Source organism: Podarcis raffonei, chromosome 18 (assembly GCF_027172205.1).
Source record: "Podarcis raffonei isolate rPodRaf1 chromosome 18, rPodRaf1.pri, whole genome shotgun sequence".
In the NCBI taxonomy this organism is placed as follows: Eukaryota; Metazoa; Chordata; class Lepidosauria; order Squamata; family Lacertidae; genus Podarcis; species Podarcis raffonei.
This window is the reverse complement of record NC_070619.1, coordinates 4,919,626-4,944,255: the sequence shown is the minus strand read 5'-3', so window position 1 is coordinate 4,944,255 and position 24,630 is coordinate 4,919,626. Positions and strand designations below refer to the sequence as shown.

Genomic DNA, 24,630 nt, shown 5'->3' with positions numbered 1-24,630 from the left:
ATCGTCCCCTAAAATCGAGTGGTATATAACTTTTATGAAATAAATAAATATGAGAAGGAAGGCCCACTAGCTGTACTTTCCAGAAAAAAGATAGAAGACTTCCCTCCACCATGACTTGACTTCCTTTAGCTCAAATTTAAATACTATCATTGCATTCTTTGGATAACACGCCTCCTACAGCCATTTCTAATTATTTTTCTTGCTTGTACTTTACATACTTAATCCATGCATATCAACATATTCTTTTTAGAGCAGTGTTTTCCCATATACTCCTCAAAACACCTGAGGTTTGATGCCTCATAACTCCACTTTCTTCAGGGGGGGGGGGAATGTGACACCATAAAAGTATTTATCAATGGAAAGATGATTTAATGAAGAATGTAACGCAACAAAGTTTGTTCAATTATCTGTGTTCTATCAAAGGTTATAGCCAAATGACCAGAAAAAAAGGAAGCACAACTTGCTTAGGTTGATACGCAGTTTTTGTTCATTTGAATGCAGCCAGTGAGCATGGCTGTTTAGAGAGCCAATCGGGTGTTATGTGCCATCAAACGTCGGAAATGCACTTTTCCCAAAAGGTTCCACAATTCTGGCCACTAGTGTATGTGCTGTGGGAAGGAAGACTTTATCTGTTCTGAATCGTTCAACATTCAATTGAGAGGGGATTTTTATATATGACTATCAGACTGCACCATGCCCCATCAGTTTTGCTGAATGCATTAAACTAATTAGTTCAAACTGGATTTTGAATAAACATGCAATTAATTGTTACAGTTTGGGAGTTCACTGTGCTATCACTTTCCCCTGCGGCTTCCTTGCAAACTGCTATTCCGAATAATGCTTTTCATAGGGGTAGTGAGGGGGAAGAGTCTGCGGGACCTAGTGGGTGGTGGCCCCCCAAAAAGTTCAGAAACCACTTGGCACAATTGGAAGCTGGCCTTGAATAACCGCCACAACCCTTAAATTAAGAGGAAGAGAGGGAGAAAAAGGGTACACAATAAAAAGTCAAAAGATGCATTTTTGGGCTAAGTCCTGTGCTAATGCCAAGGATTTAGGGAGGCGGGAAACTCCGGCTTCCCATCCAATCAGGAGACAGCCCATCCACAGAGGCTTAAGCTTTCCATTCCAAGGTGCAAATTAAGCAGGGGGAGAATTTGCAAACGGCGGCTTTGAGCTGGATTATTTCCTTCCGCAGAGTTTGTGTTGCTGGTGCCAGGATTGCTCCTCAACTGCTGCCTGCGAAGGGGCTTACCTGCAGTGGACGGAGATGGGCCCGTCTTGGCCAAACTGCTCCTTGGTTTTATGCACCTGCCCGATGAAATCAATGAAGCCTTCGCCGGACTTTGGCACGCCTTGCTCTGGCCAGTCCGTGAACTGGAACTGGCGCACGGTCCGTGACTGGCCATCCTGGGGTGGAGAAGGGGGGGTGGAGAAGGGGAGAGGGAGGAAAAAACACAACACCTCTCTGTTAGGCTGGGCGGGGGGAATGCAAGGGAATGAAATTGAATCCTGCAAGCGGGAAAGCGAGATTTTTGAGAGCTGAGCGATGGCTGTAGACTTGAGCAAATTTGATTTGGGTTCTTTCAAGCCCCCAGCTGGCTGGCGTTTCCTCCGCAGCCAAGCTGGCCCTGCCTGTGAAGGATGAATAAAAGATTTTAATTTAACTGTATTGCTTTTTCATCCCACTCTCCCTCCTTCTCAGGGGCAAGGGGCAGCGTACAAGGCTCCTTCCCTTCCACTTGGCTCAGATTTTTGGCCCTCCCTTAAAAAGTCCGCATGAAGAAGAAGAAGAAGAAGAGTTTGGATTTGATATCCTGCCTTTCACTCCCTTTAAGGAGTCTCAAAGCGGCTCACATTCTCCTTTCCCTTCCTCCCCCACAACAGACACTCTGTGAGGTGAGTGGGGCTGAGAAACTTCAGAGAAGTGTGACTGGCCCAAGGTCACCCAGCAGCTGCATGTAGAGGAGCGGGAAGCGAACCCGGTTCCCCAGATTACGAGACTACTGCTCTTAACCACTACACCACACTGACTCTCCACCAGCCTTCTAACATAAACACATGCACATTTTTTGAGATGCCACTTCCCCTAATGCAATAAAGTTTTGACTGTTATATGCATTTTCATGCACGCTTGACATCAGGGCGTTGTTATTTTTTTGTTTCCTTTTGCATTTTTGCACACGAAGAACTGCATGGCAACATTTGGAGAAGTGCAAATTTCAAATCATTTGTTGGGCCCGCACATCGTTTTGAAAAGTGTGACCTGGGCAAATTCACATTTAAATGCGAAGCGAATTGAGTTCCCTCCATCTCTTTATGTACGCCAGCCATCCCAAGCTCCTTTTTGTAGCAAGGGCAGGTCGCCCTGTATGTTTCTGTGTGCGCTTAAACAGCCACACACACGAACAACAGGAAACCATTTCCAATCAGACACTTTCTGTACAACTGGCGACGGTGTGTGCGCGCATCCCAAAACATAATAATCTTTTGAAATGAGTTGAAAGAAATTACACAGTGGGAAACAGGCGGCTGCTAGGAGGAAACGCAGCAGCGGCTCCATCGCCAGAGCTCACGCAGTACGAATTGCGGGGGGCCTTGCATCGTGGTGGAGAAAAATTGCAATAAGCCGACAGGAAGAAAAACAACATCATCAGAACAGCCAGCGAGGGAGAGAGCAAGCGAGAGAGGTTAGCAAGAGAGCTGCATTGTTTCAAGAGAAAACAGACAAAGTTGAGGGAGGACCAAATCTCGGGCGTTAAGAACATCTGCCAGGCATGCAGAAGGTATCCGTTTCAATCCTCAGCATCTCTAGGCAGGGAGAAATACCTGAGTCCCAAACATTTGGCAAACCCTCACTGTGATCAACTCCTGCCCGGAAACCTATGTGGATCCAGGATCGGGACTCAGCTGCAAATAAAACACTTTAAGTGTGTTTTAAGTGCAATATACAACGTGTGACACTACATGGCGATGATGAGCCTTATGGAAAATTCAATGTGCAGTGGTACCATGGAAGTTGAATGGAATCCATTCAGGAAGTCCATTTGGCTTCCAAAATGTTCGGAAACCAAAGCGCAGCTTCTGATTGGCCGCAGGAAGCTCCTGCAGCCAATCGGAAGCCGCAGAAGCCCCATTAGACATTGGGCCTCCAAAAATAGTTTGCAAACCGGAACACTCACTTCCGGGTTTGCGGCGTTCAGGAGCCAAAACGTTCGACTCAACCAAGTACAAATGTATTTTTAAAAAGGCTTTTAAAATAGCGCTTTCAGAACGTTTTTTAAATATGTGTGTAGATCCAGCCTTGGCCTCCACAGTCACTTACGGACTCACTGCTAAAACCTAAGCTCAACATCAAAAAAACGAAGATCATGGCCACTGGTCCCATCACCTCCTGGCAAATAGAAGGGGGAGAAATGGAGGCAGGGAGAGATTTTACTTTCTTGGGCTCCATGATCACTGCAGATGGTGACAGCAGCCACGAAATTAAAAGACGCCTGCTTCTTGGGAGAAAAGCAATGACAAACCTAGACAGCATCTTAAAAAGCAGAGACATCACCTTGCCAACAAAGGTCCGTATAGTTAAAGCTCTGGTTTTCCCAGTAGTGATGTATGGAAGTGAGAGCTGGACCATAAAGAAGGCTGATCGTTGAAGAATGGATGCTTTTGAATTATGGTGCTGGAGGAGACTCTTGAGAGTCCCATGGACTGCAAGAAGGTCAAACCCCTCCATTCGGAAGGAAATCAGCCCTGAGTGCTCACTGGAAGGACAGATCCTGAAGCTGAGGCTCCAATACTTTGGCCACCTCATGAGAAGAGAAGACTCCCTGGAAAAGACCCTGATGCTGGGAAAGATGGAGGGCAAAAGGAGAAGGGGACGACAGAGGACGAGATGGTGGGACAGTGTTCTCGAAGCTACCAGCATGAGTTTGACCAAACTGCGGGAGGCAGTGGAAGACAGGAGTGCCTGGCGTGCTCTGGTCCAGGGGGTCACGAAGAGGCGGACACGACTAAACAACTAAACAACAACAACAAAGTTTAGGTTAAGTCTGCTGCAACTGGATTTCTTATGGACAAGGCCAATCCTGAATGTATTGGATTTGTGGCCACTTTGCTCATATGCCTTTAGTATAGCTCTGCTGCATGAAATGCAATTGCCTCTGGTCTATTTTGGGTGGAATCCCGCAACGTGTTAAGTTTTTACTCTGCTAACTGTATGCTGGAATCTGCTCTGGGTCAACAGTGAGTAGAATTTGGCGACAATATGGCCCCAAACTGACCAATGGCCTTCCTTGGCGTGCTGAGCACCAATAACGCGGAGTGTGGACTCACCCTGGCATCGGTGACCTTGAACTCCCGGAGGATATATTGAGGCATGTTGTATTCCGCCATGGGGTCGACCACAAAGTACTGGTACCGGGCAGACCTCTCAGCTGGCCAGTATTGGTGGCACTTTTCCTGTTGGCCCAAAGAGAAGGAATCACATCCTCTTCATAGCTCAGCTTTCGCCATATGCTAGAGACAGACCCCTTCACCTTGGCCTTTTGTGGACACTCAAGAGCAGCCATTTAGCGGCAAAGTCAGGTGGGCATGGTCCTTTCACAACAGTCATCGAGCCACGCCCCCTCGTGACCACGCCCCTCCTAAGATCACACAGCCTTCTAAGCTTATACATAATCTTATAAGCACCACATTTTCCGCTCTATAAGACGCACCAGACCACAAGACGCACCTAGTTTTTGGAGGAGGAAAACAAGAAAAAAAATATTCTGAATCTCAGAAGCCAGAACAGCAAGAGGGATCGCTGTGCAGTGAAAGCAGCAATTCCTCTTGCTGTTCTGGCTTCTGGGATAGCAGCGCAGCCTGCATTCACTCCATAAGACGCGCACACATTTCCCCTTACTTTTTAGGAGAGAAAAAGTGAGTCTTATAGAGCAAAAAATACGGTACTAAATAACAACAATTAGCATTGCGACGATCAGGGGATATCTGCCTTTCAGCTTGATCTATTTCCTCTGCACGGTTGATTTGGAATCCTCCAATAATCCTAATTTTAAAGAGTGCTTTCCTTGGTGTTCCAGCGTAGGTAACAAAACTTGGCACGCCCTTCTCTTGAAACGGAAGGAACCTTGTCTTTTCGGCGTTCCTAAATGGCTTAACTCCGGACTTCAGAGGACAACTCCTTGCTGTTCTCCAGAATGACCCAAGGAGCCTGTCCTTGGCGGCCGATTCCCCTCCTTTCCCTCAGTACAAAGGGCGAGGAGGCCCCCAGACGCCCCTTTCTTGCTGATTCAGCAGCTGTAGAATGCTGGAGACAGGGACCCCCTGCTACACAAACGGCAAAGGGTCTTGGACCCCAGAGCTCTGCCCCTTTTAGGATGGACACCTTAGCTGTGATCGCAATTTGTTTCGACTGCTCTATTTTATATGTTGCTGCAAGGCCACCCCTTGGACCTCCCGGCAAAGGCTGTAGCAGCGATCACAACAATTTAATAGCACAGCTACGAAGGAAGGCCCACCTGGCTTCTGCAATCTATCCTGCTTGACCTAAAAATACAAACCCCAATTTGCATTCCCCACGCAACCTCCGGGAGCTAAACATAGTGCAATTAGGAAAAACAGGCTGGGTCTGTTTCGGAAGATGCCAAGCTGGAGATTTTATTGGAGGGCAGAGAGTTGTTCCTGCTTTGGGAAAACAAGGTCACTGACCCTGCTCTTAAGACCCAGAAATATTTTGGAAGCAATTCCCTGCCCGCTCCTTCCCTCCACCTCTTCCGGAACTTCTATCGGATGGTGAACATCGCCAATGTCCCTTTCCTCTGTTTCTGCTTGCCCCCTTTCCCACGATTCTTTAGGGAAAGAACTGCGCAGTGGCAGGCGAGAATTCTACCACTGAACCACCAATGCAATAGCTTATCTTAAAGTTTTCAGTGCCTATACGCCTATCGCATTTATAAATTGTAAACTTATAGTTGTAAAGGTAAAGGTCCAGTCATGGACGACTCTGGGGTTGCAGTGCTCATCTCGCTTCCAGGTCATGTGGCCAGGATGACTAAGCCACTTCTGGCGAACCAGAGCAGCACACGGAAACGCCGTTTACCTTCCCGCTGGAGCGGTACCTATTTATCTACTTGCACTTTGAGGTGCTTTCGAACTGCTAGGTGGGCAGGAGCAGGGACCGAGCAACGGGAGCTCACCCCATCGCGGGGATTCGAACCGCCGACCTTCTGATCAGCAAGTCCTAGGCCCTGTGGTTTAACCCACAGCGCCACCTGCGCCCCAATTTATTGTTGTACATTGTTTTAAATGTTCATTTTCCTTTTGGGATTGTACCCCCAAGTGTGTTTTATAAGCTGGTCTCCCACCATAATAAATTATCTATCTATCTATCTATCTATCATCTATCTATCTATCTAACTATCTATCTATCTATCTATCTATCATCTATCTATCTATCTATCTATCATCTATCTATCTATCTATCTATCTATCATCTATCTATCTATCTAACTATCTATCTATCATCTATCTATCATCATCTATCATCTATCTATCTATCTATCATCTATCTATCTATCTATCTATCTATCTATCTATCTATCTATCATCTATCTATCTATCATCTATCTATCTATCTATCTATCATCTATCTATCTATCTATCTATCTATCTATCATCTATCTATCTATCTATCTATCTATCTATCATCATCTATCATCTATCTATCTATCTATCTATCTATCTATCTATCTATCTATCTATCTATCTATATCTATCATCTATCTATCTATCATCTATCTATCTATCTATCATCTATCTATCATCTATCATCTATCTATCTATCATCTATCTATCTATCTATCTATCTATCTGTCTATCTATCTATCATCTATCTATCTCAATCATCTATCTAACTGCAACGTGCTTTAAATGTCCAGTGCAGATAGGAGCTTCAAGCTACGGACTCCCAGCGCATGACGGGGGAGATTCTCTCACCTCCTTTCCGCCGCCACCACCCCACCTCCTTTGACTTACCCGCCCCATCTCTCGTAGTTTGGTCAGCATCACGACAATGGTGGAATTGTTCTCCCACAGCATCCGCCAAAAGTCTTCTGTGGTCTCCGCCAGCGGACCTTGCGTGGCGATGTAGGCCCTCTGTTGCCTGCCAGGGAGAGAGAAGGCCAACCGTCATTAAAAACACACGTGGGCTTCTGCATGCAGGACTTTTTATCGTATGTGGCGGTCTTGTAAGTAAGGTTAAAGCTTGCTGGGAAATGATGTGCAATGAATTGAAAAGGATGTTCAAAATAACTTCTATTAAAAAAACAACAACCCCAGAATATAAATGAACAATAACATAAATAAATTTTTATTTATACCCCGCCCTTCCCGGTTCAGAAAAGAGGGCGGCTAACAACAAATTTAAAACACTTAATTGTGATACAACAAAAAACAGCATAAAATACAGTATAAAAGCGTGAATGACAATAAATTCAAAGTTCTAAAATCAATTTAGGGGGAAATCCACCCAATAAACATTAGGTGATCACCAGGGCTAGCTGGCTAAATTAGTCCTGTTTCGGCCAGCGAGGAGACCAGGGGAGAATGAGCTGTGGGATCCCAGAGTGGGTAATCTTCATAAAAAGGGGAGGGGGAGGGAAGGAAGGGGAATAAAAAATCAGGCTAAATTCAAATTGAAAGCCAGGTGGAATAGCTCTGTCTTACAGGCCCTGCGGAAGGAGGTTAAATCCTGCAGGGCCCTGGTCTCATGGGACAGAGCATTCCACCAGGTCGGAGCCATCACTGAGAAGGCCCTGGCCCTGGTGGAGGATAATCTGACTTCCTTAGGGCCAGGGACCTCTAAACTATGATTATTCATGGACCTTAAGGTCCTCTATGGGGTATACCAGCTTTTCTTTTGTTAATTATAGGGACAGAACTACCTAAATTGCATAGAAATTTATTCCTGTATGCTACTACAGCAGCAAGAATGCTACTTGCCCCAAAATGGAAAGAAGCAGAGGTCCCAGCAAAGGAAGAACGGATACAAAAACTTGTGGAATATGCAGAAATGGCGGAACTGACCGGAAGAATAAGAAATCAAGGTAACAAACATTTTTTATAAAATAATGTTAACGGTTTATTGAATATTGACAGATAAAATTGTAAACAGATAAAAACACTAGCAGCGTTATTGAAATAACCTGCAGTTTCACAAGAGTATATATTTACAGCAGATAATTAAATGAGAAAGTTAAATGAATTTGGATATGCAGAAGATATTAAAAATAATAAATTTAAGGAACTGCAGAAAGAGGGGGGGAAGGAAGTCAAATTGTGAAATGTTAAATTGATTGAAAAACTAATGAAATGTATAAACTTGAAAAGTATAAATAAAAACTTTTTTTTTTAAAAGAAAGACCTACATCTGAGGGACCGTATTCCGTCATATGAACCTGCCCGGGTTTTGACATCTTCAGGAGAGGCCCATCTCAAGGTCCCGCCAACCTCACAGGCCTGCTTGGGGAGGGTGTGGGAGAGGGCCTTCTTGGTGGTGGCTCCTCCCAGGCAACTTTGGAACTCCCTCCCTCAAGAATCCTGCCTGGCTTCCCTCCTTGCTGTCCTTCCTCCAGCAGGTGAATACTTTCTTGTTCCAAGAGACTTTGAGGGAACTGACTGCTTTTAAGGAAAGGGCTGGTTCTGTGTTGTTTTTTATTGTGATTGTATGTACGTCTATAATATACATGTCACATGCCATAAAGGGACCCCTGACCATTAGGTCCAGTCGTGGCCGACTCTGGGGTTGTGGCGCTCATCTCGCTTTACTGGCCAAGGGAGCCGGCGTACAGCTTCCGGGTCATGTGGCCAGCAGGACTAAGCCGCTTCTGGTGAACCAGAGCAGCGCACGGAAACGCCGTTTACCTTCCCGCCGGAGCGGTACCTATTTATCTACTTGCACTGGTGTGCTTTCAAACTGCTAGGTTGGCAGGAGCAGGGACCGAGCAACGGGAGCTCACCTCGTCGCGGGGATTCGAACCGCTGACCTTCTGATTGGGAAATACTAGGCTCTGTGGTTTAACCCACAGCGCCACCTGTGTCCTTTTGTCACATGCCATAGGTATATGATAATCACACAATGATGCGTTGCTAGGGGTAGAGCGAGCCTCCTGCATTGTATTCTGTCCCCTTAGCTATTTCTGAAGGAAGAAGGGGGGAGGCCCATTAACCCTGTGTTGGAAAACGGGGAGGGTGGGCCAAGTCGCCCCTCTGGCTGGATCCAGCAAGGCTCTTTGCAGGCTCTGCAGCTCAGGAGATGCCTGAGTCTTACCTGTACCCATCGATGAAGCTGGAGTTGATGTAGTCGGAGCCCTCGACCCCTCGGATAGGCTGCAGGCAGACCCGCGTGGTCTCGTATGGCATGATGTTGACAAGGCGGTTCTTGAACTTGTTGCACGGGAGGTTGGCGCTGATGAATCGGGAGGTGTGGGCTTTGGAGTTGGCGAGTCTCTGGCGTGGTGAGAGAAAGAGAAGGAAAAGCGTTAATGTCAGGGGTTCAGGAGCAGAAGCACAAGGGAGAGAGGAAATGGAGAGCGAAGGGGAGGAATCCGAGGGCAGCGTAGGGGAGTATGACAGTGACCCGAGAGATTCCATGAGCTTCTCCAGCGAATCAGAAGATTCCCAGAAGGGGGCGCCGATGGTCAGGGCAAGGGGGGTCCCAGGGGGGACGCACCAGAAACAAGGGGCCAGCGGGGACTCCCAAAGCAGCAGCGGGGGATCAGGACCAGCTTCCCCACCAAAGCGTAGTGGGGGGGAAGAGTCACATGTGTCAGGACCAGCCTCTCCTCCAGCGGGGAGAGAAGATGAGTCAGGGCTGACCACGCCTCCATCGGAGAGTGGGGGAACGGAGGGGAGGTCAGTTCCAGCTAGCCTCCCCGAAGGAGGGAGTAGTGACAGCAGCAGTGCAACGGTCAGGAGGAAGGTTGCCGGCTGGGCGCGCGCGCCAAGTTCGAATGTACAGGCGCGCGGGACAGCAGGAGACCCGGATTGGGAACCAGGTCCTAAAGCCCGCCGGAGGGAGGGGGAAGACTCAGGGGACTCAGCGTCAGAAGAGTCTAGGAAGGGCGAGACCCCGACGGACAGGCGGAACCAGAGGAGGAGAGAGCAAAGGAAGAGGTGGAGCAGGGCTAGAGTCTTAAACTGGTGTCAGGGGGGAGGAGATTCAGACGGAGCTTCAGCGGTCTAGAGTTTGAGACGTAGAGCTGCACGCTGCGGCTGTGAAAGTGAAACTGAACTTCAATAAAGACTTTCGTACTTAACAACGAGCGTTGGTCCTTTGTGAGCTGGGACCTCGGGCAGCTCTGACAGTTAACCACCCAGGAATGACATTGTGCCAGCAAATACCGTATTTTTTGCTCTATAAGACTCACTTTCCCCTCCTAAAAAGTAAGGGGAAATGTGTGTGCGTCTTATGGAGCGAATGGAGGCTGTGCAGCTATCCCAGAAGCCAGAACAGCAAGAGGGATTTCTGCTTTCACTGCGCAGCGATCCCTCTTGCTGTTCTGGCTTCTGAGATTCAGAATATTTTTTTTCTTGTTTTCCTCCTCCAAAAACTAGGTGCGTCTTATAGAGCGAAAAATACTGTATTTGTTGGAGGTGTGTTGGGAGTAATGGCGATATGTACAGTGGTACCTCGGGTTAAGTACTTAATTCATTCCGGAGGTCTGTACTTAACCTCTAACTGTTCTTAACCTGAAGCACCACTTTAGCTAATGGGGCCTCCTGCTGCCACCGCACCGCCGGAGCACGATTTCTGTTCTCATCCTGAAGCAAAGTTCTTAACCTGAAGCACTATTTCTGGGTTAGCGGAGTCTGTAACCTGAAGCGTATGTAACCTGAAGCATATGTAACCCAAGGTTCCACTGTATCACAATGTGGTGGGCATTCTAGGAAGATCAAGGTGTTCTTGGGTTTAATTTACGGGAATTTTAAAAAAAAAAGTTTGGAATAACCTTTCTAAAAAGACTAGAGGCATTTCTGTTAAGCATCGTTGGCAGGGACATCCCGAAGGCCTTTAGGGAGATATTCTTATATGCAATGCATGCAGCTCAGACTTTGGTGGCAAAGGGGTGGAAGGAACATGAAGCCCCCACAATAACGGACTGGCAATATAAACTACAAGAATTTGCTGAGATGGCACAGCTGACAAATAGCCTGAGAGGCAATTCAAAACAAAAAGTTACGGGAAAATGGGATAGATATAAAACGTACGTTCAAAAATACAGTCAAGGTTCGTTATCTATGCTAGCATTTGAATGATGCTGGAGAGAGACTGAGTTGAGAAATAAGAACAAGAGCACATATTGTTATAGGAATGTACTAGATAAATTGTAAAAGAAAGATACAATAATACGAGTACATTCATTTGTAAAAAAAGGAATATACAACGGGATAGACAGGAAGTCCAATGTGTTGGTACGTATATGATTTTTTGGGGAAAAAACCTTTTGTCTTTGTTTTTTTCTCTTTGTTTTATTTTTCTTTCTTTTTAGGTATATAAAGTGTGTATATAATCTCGGTGTACGTAATCTCGTTAGAAAATATATTATAATGAGCTCTCTAATGTAATATGACAATGTTTACCAATGTAATATAAGAATGTTAAAAAATAAATAAAACTGCAAAAAAAAAAGAAAAGAAGGAATGACATTGTGCAAGCTGTGGCTTAGTAAGCAGTGCCAAGGCTCCAGGGGCTACCTCAGGACAGAAAAAGAAAAGCCCTTCTTCACACAGTGCAAAGTTAGACAGTGGAACTCCCTTCCACTGGAGACAGAGTCGGCTGTCAACTGAGATGGCTTTAAACCAGGACCGGACAAACTCATGAAGGGCAGGCCTATCCATGGCTTTGCTCTGCGCCTCCACAGCGATGTTTCTGAACGCCAGCTGCTGGAAACCGCAGGAGGGGGAGACGGATCTTGTGTTCGAATCCTGCTTGAGGGGTTTGCATGATTGGGGCATCTGGTTGGCCTCTGTGAGTTACAGCCAAGTTACAGGGAACCAGGCAGAGGGCCTTCTCGGTGGTGGCGCCCGCCCTGTGGGACGCCCTTCCACCAGATGTCAAAGAGATAAACAACTCCCTGACATTTAGAAGACATCTGAAGGCAGCCCTGTTCAGGGAAGTTTTTGATGTGTGACATTTTAATGTATTTTTAATCTTTGTTGGAAGCCGCCCAGAGTGGCTGGGGAAACTCAGCTAGATGGGTGGGGTTCAAATAAAAAATTATTATTATTATTACTTGGTAGCCTTACGCATGGAGCCTCGGGCAAGCCGCAAATATGATGTAGAGTGGAAAACAAGAGGTGCAGGGATGGGGCTCAGAATTTGGACATTGCACAGGGTGCTGCTGAAATTTGAGACCCCAGCACCCAACATTGTTAACTGGTGCTTGACCCTTCTTGAAATGGGAGCCTGTTGCCAAGGCCCCGTCCAGACTGGACAACCCCAAACTCTTAACAATACTTGTTTTCCCCCTGCTAAATTGCTCCCACACTTTCTATGCCCCGTCAACACCTTAAGAATCGTAGGGCTGGAAAAGAATTGCAGGACTCCAGGAATCTCTGCTCAAGCATCCCTGACCTGCGCCCATCCGACCTCTGCTTAAAAACCCCCAAGCAAGCAGAGCCCGCCATTTTCCTAGGGGGGGTGGGTCTGTCCCACTGCCCGACAGCTCCTTAGCACCAGGAACTTATATAATAATAATAATAATAATAATAATAATAATAATAATAATAATAATAATTTATTATTTATACCCCGCCCATCTGGCTGAGTTTCCCCAGCCACTCTGGGTGGCTTCCAACCGAATATTAAAAACAATACAGCGTTAAATATTAAAACCTTCCCTGAACAGGGCTGCCTTCAGATGTCTTTTAAAGATAGGATAGCTGCTTATTTCCTTCACATCTGAAGGGAGGGTGTTCCACAGGGTGGGCGCCACCACCGAGAAGGCCCTCTGCCTGGTTCCCTGTAATCTCACTTCTCGCAGGGAGGGAACCGCCAGAAGGCCCTCGGAGCTGGATCTCAGTGTCCGGGCTGGGCAATGGGGGTGGAGACGCTCCTTCAGGTATACTGGACCGAGGCCGTTTAGGGCTTTCAAGGTCAGCACCAACACTTTGAATTGTGCTCGGAAACGTACTGGGAGCCAATGCAGATCTCTCAGGACCGGTGTTATGTGGTCCCGGCGGCCACTCCCAGTCAACTTCTTCCTTATGTTTACTTGAAACCCCTAGGTATGGAGGCCGGACGCTGGATGCAGCTTACCTTGAATTCAAGCTCCATGCCAGTGACGTGTTCCCCAACTTCGATCTGAGCCAGCTTCTGAATGTAGGTGTAGAGATTGCGAGCGGGGACTTCTGTGTTGCCGCAGGCGACGGCTTCCAGCAAGGAGTCATGTATGAAACTGTACTGGTCCTCCGTCTGCACCATGTAATTTCTCTGCGACCTCATGAGAGTGACGTGGCCGTAAATGTCCACCGTCTTCTCATGTTTTATCCTCTCCAGCATGGCGTCGATCACGATGAAGCAGCCCGTGCGGCCGACCCCAGCGCTGAAAGAAGGCGGACACAGAAGGTTGGGCAACATATACCGTATTTTTCGCTCTATAACACGCACCCGACCATAACACGCACGTAGTTTTTAGAGGAGGAAAATCCGTAGGCATGCCACCCGTAGGCATTCCCTCCATAACACGCACAGACATTTCCCCTTACTTTCTAGGAGGAAAAAAGTGAGTGTTATGGTGCAAAAAATACGGTAAGTAGAAGAAGAGCATCAGTTGGAATTGAAAAAAGCTTGAGGATATAAGACATGGGTAGGCACACTAAGGGACGAAGGTGGTGCTGTGTGTTAAACCACAGAGCGCAGGACTTGCCGATCAGAAGGTCGGCAGTTCGAATCCCCGTGACGGGGTGAGCTCCCGTTGCTCGGTCCCTGCTCCTGCCAACCCAGCAGTTCAAAAGCACATCAAAGTGCAAGTAGATAAATAGGTACCACTCTGGCGGGAAGGTAAACGGTGTTTCTGTGCGCTACTCTGGTTTGCCAGAAGCGGCTTAGTCATGCTGGCCACGTGACCTGGAAGCTGTACGCCGGCTCCCTCGGCCAATAAAGCGAGATGAGCGCCGCAACCCCAGAGTCGGCCGCGACTGGACCTAATGGTCAGGGGTCCCTTTACCTAGGCATACTAAGGCCCAGGGGCTGGATATGTCCCAATCGCCTTCTAAATCTGGCCTGCGGATGGTCCATGAATCAGCGTGTTTTTACATGAGTAGAATGTGTCCTTTTATTTAAAATGCATCTCTGGGTTATTTGTGGGGCATAGGAATTTGTTCATCCCCCCCCCAAAATATAGTCCCCCCACAAGGTCTGAGGGACAGTGGACCAGCCCCCTGCTGAAAAAGTTTGCTGACCCCTGATATAAGAGGTCTTTTAACGGATTGGTTACAGTATCACCAGTTAAACGATGTTTTTAAAATAGATAAGAGAAAGGGATTTCTTAATGAAATATCAAGGTTTGAGAAAGAATTGTTGGGAGAATAACATGAAATTACTCTTCAAAATGTATAATTTGTTATTGGAATGTTTTACTAAAGATGAAGAAGTTAAACTGGTTATGATACAATGGGCAAGGGACTTTGGGTATAACATACAGTTATCAGCCTGGGAAAAACAATGGAGAAAGGACCTGAAATTCACAGCATGTTATACATGAAAATAAATTAAAATACAGCGTGTTATACATGAAAATGATGCATCGTGGGTATTTAACTCCGAGCAAATTAGCAAAAATACCCCCCACTGGGGGGTTGCCCAATTAGCCCTGACCTGTGACAGGGCCTTTTTAGTGGTGGCTCCCTAGTTGTGGCATGCCCTCCCTTGGTGGGGTACACCAGTCTCCATCACTGTTAACACTCAGGAGGGATTTAAAAACATTCCCATTTGCTCAGGCATTTGTTTGGTAGAGGGATACCGATCTCGGCAACCCTGAGATCACTGGACGGAAGAACACTTTTAACCGAAAAATGCTTTTAGATGTTTTAAAACTATTAAAAAGTTTTAACGTGTCTGACGGTGGTTTATACCTTGTCCCCCCCCAAAAAAAACCCTGACCAGGTGGAATGCTTTAATCCTCTCTTTTAAAAACGGTGTTTTAGCGTTTTCTTTGTCTTCTATTTTAAGCCATTTTTGTTTGTTCTTATATAATTACTCTTATTATTATTATTAATTAGATCGATACACTGCCCTTCATCCGAAGATCTCAGGCAATTCATTGTGTGTTGCTTTGAGAGATCTTGGGGGGGCGGAAAAGCACCCAATGAATTTAACAAGGAACAATAATGAAAATTGTGTAACTACGTTTGCTTGCCTGGGCTATTGGGGGAGGAAAGGTGGGGTATAAGTTCAATTCAACACACATACACACCTGCAGTGCACAACAATGGGCCCTGCATCGGGCGGGTTGCAGGTTTTCACTCTCCTGAGGAAGGCCAGAAATGGGGTCGGGTACTCGGGGACACCATGATCTGGCCAGGCCGTGAACTGGAACTGCCGAACCTCCCGTTTCTCGCTGGAGCCATTCTGCGATAGGTTGGGGGTGGAGGGGAGAAGAGAGACGACAGCATGAGTTGAAGCTGAGCCAACGCTCAGAGCGACGGGGCAACCCACAGCGCAAAGCGAACCTCTGAAAAGGCATAGGCGTCTCGACGCAAGTAAGCCAAGCCGCATTTTGGAACAGGGAAGGAAATCCAGTCCTTGCTTTCTGTGTTGCCTGGGGGTTCTGGTTTCTGCACCTCTTACCTTGTGAAGCGAGAAGGTTCGGACGCAGAACGTGGCCAGCTCAATGGTATCCAGCAAGGTGACTTGAATCATTCCGTATGTGTCGGTGCCCCGGCCCGGCCAGTACTGGTCACACTTTATCTGGAAGGAAAAAATACATTATTATCATTATCATCACCATAAAGAAGACTGATCGCTGAAGAATTGATGCTTTTGAATTCTGGTGCTGGAGGAGACTCTTGAGAGTCCCATGGACTGCAAGAAGATCCAACCTCTCCATTCGGAAGGAAATCAGCCCTGAGTGCTCACTGGAAGGACAGATCCTGAAGCTGAGGCTCCAAGACTTTGACCACCTCATGAGAAGAGAAGACTCCCTGGAAAAGACCCTGATGTTGGGAAAGATGGAGGGCGTAAGGAGAAGGGGACGAAAGAGGATGAGATGGTGGGACAGTGTTCTCGAAGCTACCAGCATGAGTTTGACCAAACTGCGGGAGGCAGTGGAAGACAGGAGTGCCTGGCGTGCTCTGGTCCAGGGGGTCACGAAGAGGAGGACACGACTAAACGACTAAACAACAACAACAACATCATTATCATCACTATCTCGCTTCAAGCTAGTGGCTGTTTGGAAAGTGGCATCATCATCTCAAATCTGTCCGTGCATCCATGTGGTCAGCACAGTGGTTACTGAGTGTCGGACTAGGACCTGGGTTCGAATCACTATTCAGCCACGAAGCTCAATGGATGAACTTTTGAGGACCCAGCACTGCCTTTTTCTCTGCCTAACCTACATGGCAGGGTTGCTGTGAGGATTAAACGAGGAATTTGGGGGGATTAAATTGCCTCCTTGAGCTCATTAGAAGCACACAACAAGAACAAGGTAGCTTGCAAATTCAGTAAATAAATGCAAAACTAGACGCTGCAAATTGGTTGGAACGCGACTCTCTTTCTCGCACCAGCAAATCTGAGCACTGAGCCATCCACGTGGGGGCATTCTCATTCAGCCAGCCTCTGTATGCATAGCCCTCACATTTTCAAAGTGTCTTTTCAAGGCCATAAGGACTAGAAACCTGAACTAAACACGTGAGGGGTTTTCAAGGAAGCTGAAACCCAGAACCAGATTCCGAGGTTTTTGCTCCAGATTCCACACCTGTTAAGAAAGATTCCACACCTGTCTTTTTTGTAGCGGGGGGGGGGGATTTGCAGTTTTTTTGTTTTCTTTAAAAAAAGTACTTTTTTAAAAAATAAACTTAAAAATCAAGATTTGCTATCTAGTTTATTGTGATCACCTTTTAAGCTGATCGAACTGTTCTTAATCAATTAGATCACTGGTTTGAAACCCTTTTTCGGGCCACCTGCCCCCTTGGTTTCATAAGTTCACCCCCCCCCGGTGCCCCCTACCTTACACAAATCATTATTCAGAATAGCAGTTTGTATGACCCACCCAGGAAGATAATAACACAATACAGCTCAAAACAGTCACGCATTTACTCAAAATCCAATTAAAACGTGAGCTTAATTAAAGGAAATTGACAGACCTGATCTAGGGGGGTACCAGCTTTTAAAGTTTATACCTCCATCCTACCTCCCCTCAGGGACAAGAACTCCCTGAGAGACCAGGGTTCAAATCCCCCACTCAGTCATCAGAGCTCCCTGGGTGATTTTGGGTGGCCTACCTCGCAGAGTTGTTGGGGAGAAGGACCGTTTACACCACACCTTGAGGCCCTTTGGAGGAAAACAGTGCGGCAACAACGCAATAAACAACAAACCACTGGATTACTGGTGACTGGGAGCGGCCGCCGAGACCATATAACACCGGTCCTGAAAGACCTACATTGGCTCCCAGTACGTTTCCGAGCACAATTCAAAGTGTTGGTGCTGACCTTGAAAGCCCTAAACGGCCTCGGTCCAGTATACCTGAAGGAGCGTCTCCACCCCCATCGTTCTGCCTGGACACTGAGGTCCAGCTCCGAGAGCCTTCTGGCGGTTCTCTCACTGCGAGAAGCCAAGTTACAGGGAACCAGGCAGAGGGCCTTCTCGGTAGTGGTGCCCGCCCTGTGGAACGCCCTTCCAGCAGATGTCAATGAGATAAATGACTACCAGGCTTTTAGAAGACACCTGAAGGCAGCCCTGTTTAGGGAAGCTTTTAATGTTTGATGGATTACTGTATTTTAATACTTTGTTGGAAGCCACCCAGAGTGGCTGGGGAAGCCCAGCCAGATGGGCGGGGTATAAGGTAAAGGTAAAGGTACCCCTGCCCGTACGGGCCAGTCTTGACAGACTCTAGGGTTGTGCGCTCATCTCACTCTATAGGCCGGGAGCCAGCGCTGTCCGCAGACACTTCCGGGTCACGTGGCCAGCGTGACGAAGCTACCCTGGTGAGGCAGAGCCACACACGGAAACGCCGTTTACCTTCCCGCTAGTAAGCGGTCCCTATTTATCTACTTGCACCCGGGGGTGCTTTCGAACTGCTAGGTTGGCAGGCGCTGGGACCGAGCAACGGGAGCGCACCCCGCCGCGGGGATTCAAACCGCCGACCTTGCGATCGGCAAGTCCTAGGAGCTGAGGTTTTACCCACAGCGCCACCCGCGTCCCTGGGCGGGGTATAAATAATAAATTATTATTATTATTAGATGCCACAGCCCAAGCAGTTGCCCCTTCACCACCAGAAAGGTGTGTGCGTTTTCCTCACCCGCGATTTCTCCTCCAGCTTGGTCATCATCACCACCGTGGCCGAACGCTGCTCCCACACCATCCTCCAGAAGTCCCCGAAAGTCTCCGGAAGGGGCCCCTGCGTAGCGATGTACGCATTTTGCTTACGGTAGCCGTCGATATAGTTGGCGTTGATGTAGTCGCTGCCCACGATTCCTGCATCAAAACAGTCAGAAACCAAACAGCTGCGATGAGCAAATCCTGCCCTCCAGGGACCCTGGGTGATCAGGGGCGGTGGCAGTGCACACGACTATATAATTGTGGAGTCGAAAGGGATCCCCAGGGTTCATCTAGTCCAACCCCCTACAATGCAGCCATCTCAGCTAAAGTATCCAGGACAGAGGGCCGTCCAGTCTCTGCTTAATAACCTCCGGGGAAGGAGAGCTCACCACCTCAAGGCCGAATAGCTCTTACTGTCAGAAAGTTATTCCTTTGAAGCCGCTGGTTCGGGTCCCAGATTCTGGAGCAGCAGAAAACAAGCTTGTTCCATCCTCCAAGTGACAACAGCCCTTCAGATATTTGAAGATGGCTCTCCTAGATAGCTCTCAGTCTCCTATTATCCAGGGTAAACATACCCAGCTCCCTCAACCGTTCCGTATTCGGCTTGGTTCGCCGTCTTTTGCACATGTTTCAGCTTGTCAACAATCATATTAAACTGCGGCGCCTGGAGCAGGACACAGAACTCCAGGTGGGTTCAACAACTTATTATAAACGACTTGGATGAAGGAATTGAGGGGATTGCCTTCAAATTTGCAGGTGACCCCAAACTGGGAGCAGCAGCTGATAACGCAGAAGAAAGAATTCAAGATGACGTGAACAGACTGGGGTAAAGGTAAAGGTAAAGGGACCCCTGACCATTAGGTCCAGTCGTGACCGACTCTGGGGTTGCGGCGCTCATCTCGCTTTATTGGCCGAGGGAGCCGGCGTACAGCTTCCAGGTCATGTGGCCAGCAGGACTAAGCCGCTTCTGGCGAAACAGAGCAGCGCACGGAAACGCCGTTTACCTTCCCGTCAGAGCAGTACCTATTTATCTACTTGCACTTTGACGTGCTTTCGAACTGCTAGGTTGGCAGGAGCAGGGACCGAGCAACGGGAGCTCACCCCGTCATTGCGGGGATTCGAACCGCCAACCTTCTGATCGGCAAGTCCTAGGCTCTGTGGTTTAACCCACAGCACCACTCACGTCCCTTAACAGACTGGGGAGCTGGGCCAAAAGTAACAAGTGGGCCACGACTAACAAAATGAATTTCAAAAGGGACAAGTGTCTGGTTCTGTACTTGGGCAGGACTAGCCGCAGGTTCTCCGCCCCTGGCTTTGCTCAGGTGTGTGGGACCTTTAGGTCCTCCTGATTTTGCTGAACGACGACTCCCATTGGTGCTGGCCAAAGGGACCGTGTTTGCTGTGGCTGACGGGAGCTGTCGTTTGGGAACTCTGGATTGCATCCGATCAAACACCTTCGTCAGTCCTGGTCTAAATTCCCTCCTTTGCTTTCGTGAGAAACGGCTTAAGCATTGTGGCAGTGGCAAGAGGAGAGAGAGAGAGAAGGGGAAGCCTCGCTGCATTTCCTATCGGGGCCACAGATGGAAGCAGGGAATTAAGCGCGGCTTTGAAATTAGCAAGCGTGACCCCCTTATAATTACGCGGGCCTGTTATGTGTGGATGTTCTCTTCCAAGCGCTCCTTTTAATTTAAAAGTATGTCAGGTCAGAGCCGCCACGCTGCTTCGCTTCCCAAGTTAGCAGAAGGCAGGGCTCCTTGCTGGAAGGGAGAGGAGAGGCACTAATCATGAACCAGGTGGCGATTGCGGCTGTGGCGCCTTCTCCTGCCGCTGCAGGGGCCTCCTTTTATATACACATATACAGTTCAAAGAAATTACTGGTGGCGGCGGAGAAGGAACATCTCCCTTTGGTGTCCGGGGAATCTGCCGCGACCTGCTTACAAGAAAGCCGCTGGGTCTGGTTTAAGGTTCTTTGCGAGGTTTTAACTTGGTACAGGAGCTTTCAGAGGTGGGAGGATAGCTAATCCCCTCCCCTGGCTCCTGTATGGGGTCAGTGGCAGCCTGATGCTTTAACCCTCGGCCAATTGCTTCCCTGCCCTCAGGGAGGTGGCAGAGGCAGGTAATTTCATTTACCTGGGCGAGGAGCAAGGATAGGGAGTAAGGGAGCTGGGTGGTGCAAAAGCCCATGAGCGTTTGATGGGATTTTGGGTGGGAGATTGGAGAGATGAAAGCAAACACCTTTTCCTCTCTCCTTTATCTCCCCCTCTCTGCAGATGTGAAGCCCAGGATGGTTTCACGATGAGATGAGCTGTCATAGAAGTGTAGAGATTGAAAGGCACCTGATTGAAAGGTCGACTCCCAGCAAGGCAGGAATCGCAGCTGGGAAGCACTGGAAACAAAAAGGGCTGGAGGTTTTTGGGCCGACAAAACACACAGACTGTACAGGGAAGGCAGAATCTGTGCTCCCTTCTCCGCAGATGTTGCTGAACTCTCAAAGCCCACCATACCTGACCATTAGTCATGCTTGCTACTGGAGCCACTGGGAGTTAGATTCCCAACAGCACCTTGGAAGACCCGCAAATTCTCCATTTCTTTTTCTGGGAGGTGATGTAATTCCTGATCAATTAGGTGCATAACCTACGGACGCTGCTAAGTGCGCACTGCCCGGTTGAAATCCCGAGAACAGCCCTGTAAAGTCGGTCAGTGTTGACAAGCAAGTCACCTTGAAGCTTCTGGGATCAAGGACTTAAAGGGGAAAGGGGTGGGAGGAGACTCACAGAGCCCTTTGCAAGTCTCCGTGCGCTCCCCCTTTAGGAGTGGGGGCTCAAAAGTGGCGCGCACGGCAACTTGCAAAGCGAAGGGTTCTGACAGGTGGGCGGCCCCACTCAACTGTCAATCATGTGATGTCATTTTTCTGCCAGTAAGAGCTGTCAAAAACTGTGGACTCCTTCGGAAGGTGCTGGATTCTCCCTCCCTGGGGGGCTTTTAAAATGTTACAAATATGATCTGACAAAAGCTTGAAAAATCTGACCTCAGCCCTTCCTCCCCTTGCGACAAAGTGGTTTGTACCTTCAATGGGCAGCAAAATGACCCGGGAATGGTCGTAGGCGATCACATTGGCGTATCGGTTTTTCGGCTTGTTCACCTCAAGGTTGGAGTGTTCCCAAGTGAACTGCTGACCCGGGTCAATGGACTGCAGGAGCAGAAAGAGAGGAACGTCAGTGAAAATTCCACGTTTTGTTCCAAACTATAGGAGTGGAAGCTAAAAAGCAGTCAACTTCTCTTCCTTCCAGGGACCAGGACCTGAAAACAATTCACAGGCGCAACCAACTCAGAGCTGGTGTGGTGCAGTGGTTAGAGGCTCAAACGACTAGGCCCTAGGAGAGACCAGGGTTCAAATCCTGCCACCTTGGCCATGGAAAAAGCTCGCTGGGTGCTAGTTGCTGCCTCGCTCAGCCTAACCCTACTCTGCGGGGGGGGGGGTGGCTGTTGTTGTGATCAATTGTTGGGATCAATTGAGCAGGGGCACACCCATGTACACCGCCTTGATCTTGAAGGAAAAGGTGGGGTGTAAATTGAACGGTGGCTGGCAAGTGAGCAGGGCCACAACACCCACCTCTGCTTCCCATCCCTTGCCAATCACCTGCCGCCATAATCCGCCCCCAAAGGTAGGGAAAAACATTTGCACAAATCTCCTTTGACGTGCTCCTTTTTTCCTTTCTTCGGAAGGAAGGCGGAATAATAATACCAGACAAAAGCCACCTCCGTTCCTGCTGTAGTCCCACGAGCTGGAAACTACACTAACAGACGCTCCCCTCGTTACTGGGGACCTCACTGGGTGCGGCCGGGGGGGGGGCAGTCGTTGCCTCTCAGCCTAACCAGGGCCGTCTTAAGCATGTCCAGAGTTGGCCTTTTTTAGGATAAGTTCCCTAGAGTTGTCGACCTTTTTTTTTTAGGGAGCTGACACCGTGATTATCTGTGCTTGGGAAAAGAAAACAGGAAATGTAAGGAGCCCTGCAGAACATAGCAGCTGGGTGCCTCGCGGTGTGAGCAGCGTTCTCCCTCGAACTCGCGGCCGCAGCAGAAGAGCCCGCCAGGACGCTCTGACGGACGGTTGGGCTCTTCCCCAGACTCCAACTCTCGGGGCCTGGATTCTCGGCCTGGCGCCCCTGAGAGCCTGGCGCCCGGGTGCCCCGCACCCCTAGCACCTATGGGTAAGGCGGCCCGGAGCCTAACCTACCTCGCAGGGGGGTTGTTGTGCAGGGGACTGACTGAGGAGCGGAAAAAGAAGACTGTGCATGCTACCTTGAGCTCCTTGCAGGAAAAGGTGCAATATATATGCAACAAATAGGATGCTGTACTAAATGGGCCATTGACCTGTTCTCTAGCAAGACTCCCCTTATCTTCTGAGCAGTTCCAACCTGCCTCCGCAACCACAGTCCCTCTCCAATTTTGCACCTCCGCATTTCTTTCATTAGGTGCGCTGTGGTTTTTTGTTAAAGTATCTCCAGATCCGCAGGCTGCCCTGGAAAAGCGCCAATATTACATTATGCAGATTATCTGCTGGCAGGGGGGTGGCCAATGGGAGGGGAGAACTGGCAGAGGGAGAGAGAGAGAGCACATTAGGCTTCTCTACGCTCGCTTGCCTTGCCCGAGTGCAGAGGTGGGTTAGGAAAGATCCCAGCAGAGCACTGAGGATCTCTTCCCATCATCTTCTCAGCAATTAGCAATTCATACGCTGTGCAAAAAAAACAACGGCTCAGAGTCTGCGGCCAAAAACTTTTGGTTCCTAGCATTTTTTAGTTGTTGACGACCACCTGCCTCCTCCGCTGCCAACCTGCGGGTGGGCTTCTGCCATGGCTTATCTTGGTGCCCTTCCTGGCGCCGTCAGGTCCAATTCTCAGCCCCTCTTATTCTGAGACACGCCCCCTTTGCAAATCATCGGTTTGGCTGACTTTTCTCACCCCCTATGCAGAAGGTGCTGTGGGCAGATGCACAGTGGTGTAGCTGCCTGGGATCAGGGAGGGGACGAAGGCCAGTTACTATTCCTGCAGCACGGTCCCTGCCTCCCGCGGCTGGATGCAGAGAAGACAGTATCTGGTGGCCTTCCAAGGCTCGGAGCCAGAGGATTGGGGGCAGGACAATGATGAGTGGTCAGAGGGAGAAGACTAGGGTGGGAGGAGATGTTAGAAGAATTCCTCCATCTTCTCTCTGCCCCTGTTCCTTCTTAGATTAAGCATTCCTTTTACTTCAGTGTATTATAAAAAGTTATTTTGTACTGGGTATGAACTTTTGTAAAAGGGACTGTGGTCTAAACCACTGAGCCTCTTGGGCTTGCCGATCTGAAGGTCGGTGGTTCGAATCCCCGCGACGGGGTGAGCTCCCGTTGCTCTGTCCCAGCTCCTGCCAAGCTAGCAGTTTGAAAGCATGCCAGTGCAAGCAGATAAATAGGTACCACTGTGGTGGGAAGGTAAATGGCGTTTTCCTGCGCTGCTCTGGTTTTGGTGTTCCGTTGCACCAGAAGTGGCTTAGTCATGCTGGCCACATGACCCGGAAAAACTGTCTGCGGACAAACGCTGGATCCCTCGGCCTGTAAAGCGAGATGAGCGCCGCAACCCCAGAGTCGTCTGCAACTGGACTTAACTGTCAGGGGTCCTTTATCTTTATGAACTTTTGTATATCTTTGGACAAGTATCTATCTATCATCTATCTACCTATCTACCTGTCTGTCTGTCTATCACACAGTGGTACCTTGGTAGTCAAACGCCTTACTTGTTGAACAAATCGGCTCCCGAATGTCACAAACCCGGAAGTGAGTGTTCCGGTTTGCGAACGTTCTTTTGGAAGCCGAACGACCGACGCGGCTTCCGACTGGCTGCAGGAATCAGAAGCTGTGCTTTGGTTTGCGAACGTTCTGGATGTTGAACAGACTTCCAGAACGGATTCCTTTCGACTTCCAAGCTACGATTGTATATTAAAGGAAGCTGAAAAGGTGACAGGGCTTAGCGAGCGGGAAGAGTCTGTGGCAGAGGGCAGGCAGGTGAGGAGGGGGACCAAGAGGCAGAGATGAGGCAGGCTGGTGAAGAAGCATAGCAGTC

General features: G+C 48.6%; 1 protein-coding gene across 7 annotated transcripts in view; it reads right to left on the bottom strand.

The window, feature by feature from the left end:
* The window catches only part of PTPRS (protein tyrosine phosphatase receptor type S), a 322,165-nt gene that overhangs the window by 7,887 nt on the left and 289,648 nt on the right, over nucleotides 1–24,630 (bottom strand). For all 7 annotated transcript variants that reach the window (XM_053372614.1, XM_053372613.1, XM_053372616.1 and 4 more), the window contains 9 exons: nucleotides 21,602–21,725; nucleotides 18,516–18,691; nucleotides 15,848–15,967; nucleotides 15,474–15,628; nucleotides 13,316–13,601; nucleotides 9,326–9,504; nucleotides 7,033–7,159; nucleotides 4,330–4,455; nucleotides 1,253–1,407 (listed from right to left, as the gene is read on the bottom strand). In XM_053372614.1, the coding sequence (XP_053228589.1) occupies nucleotides 1,253–1,407; nucleotides 4,330–4,455; nucleotides 7,033–7,159; nucleotides 9,326–9,504; nucleotides 13,316–13,601; nucleotides 15,474–15,628; nucleotides 15,848–15,967; nucleotides 18,516–18,691; nucleotides 21,602–21,725 (1,448 nt within the window). The remainder of the gene's footprint in view (nucleotides 1–1,252; nucleotides 1,408–4,329; nucleotides 4,456–7,032; nucleotides 7,160–9,325; nucleotides 9,505–13,315; nucleotides 13,602–15,473; nucleotides 15,629–15,847; nucleotides 15,968–18,515; nucleotides 18,692–21,601; nucleotides 21,726–24,630) is intronic.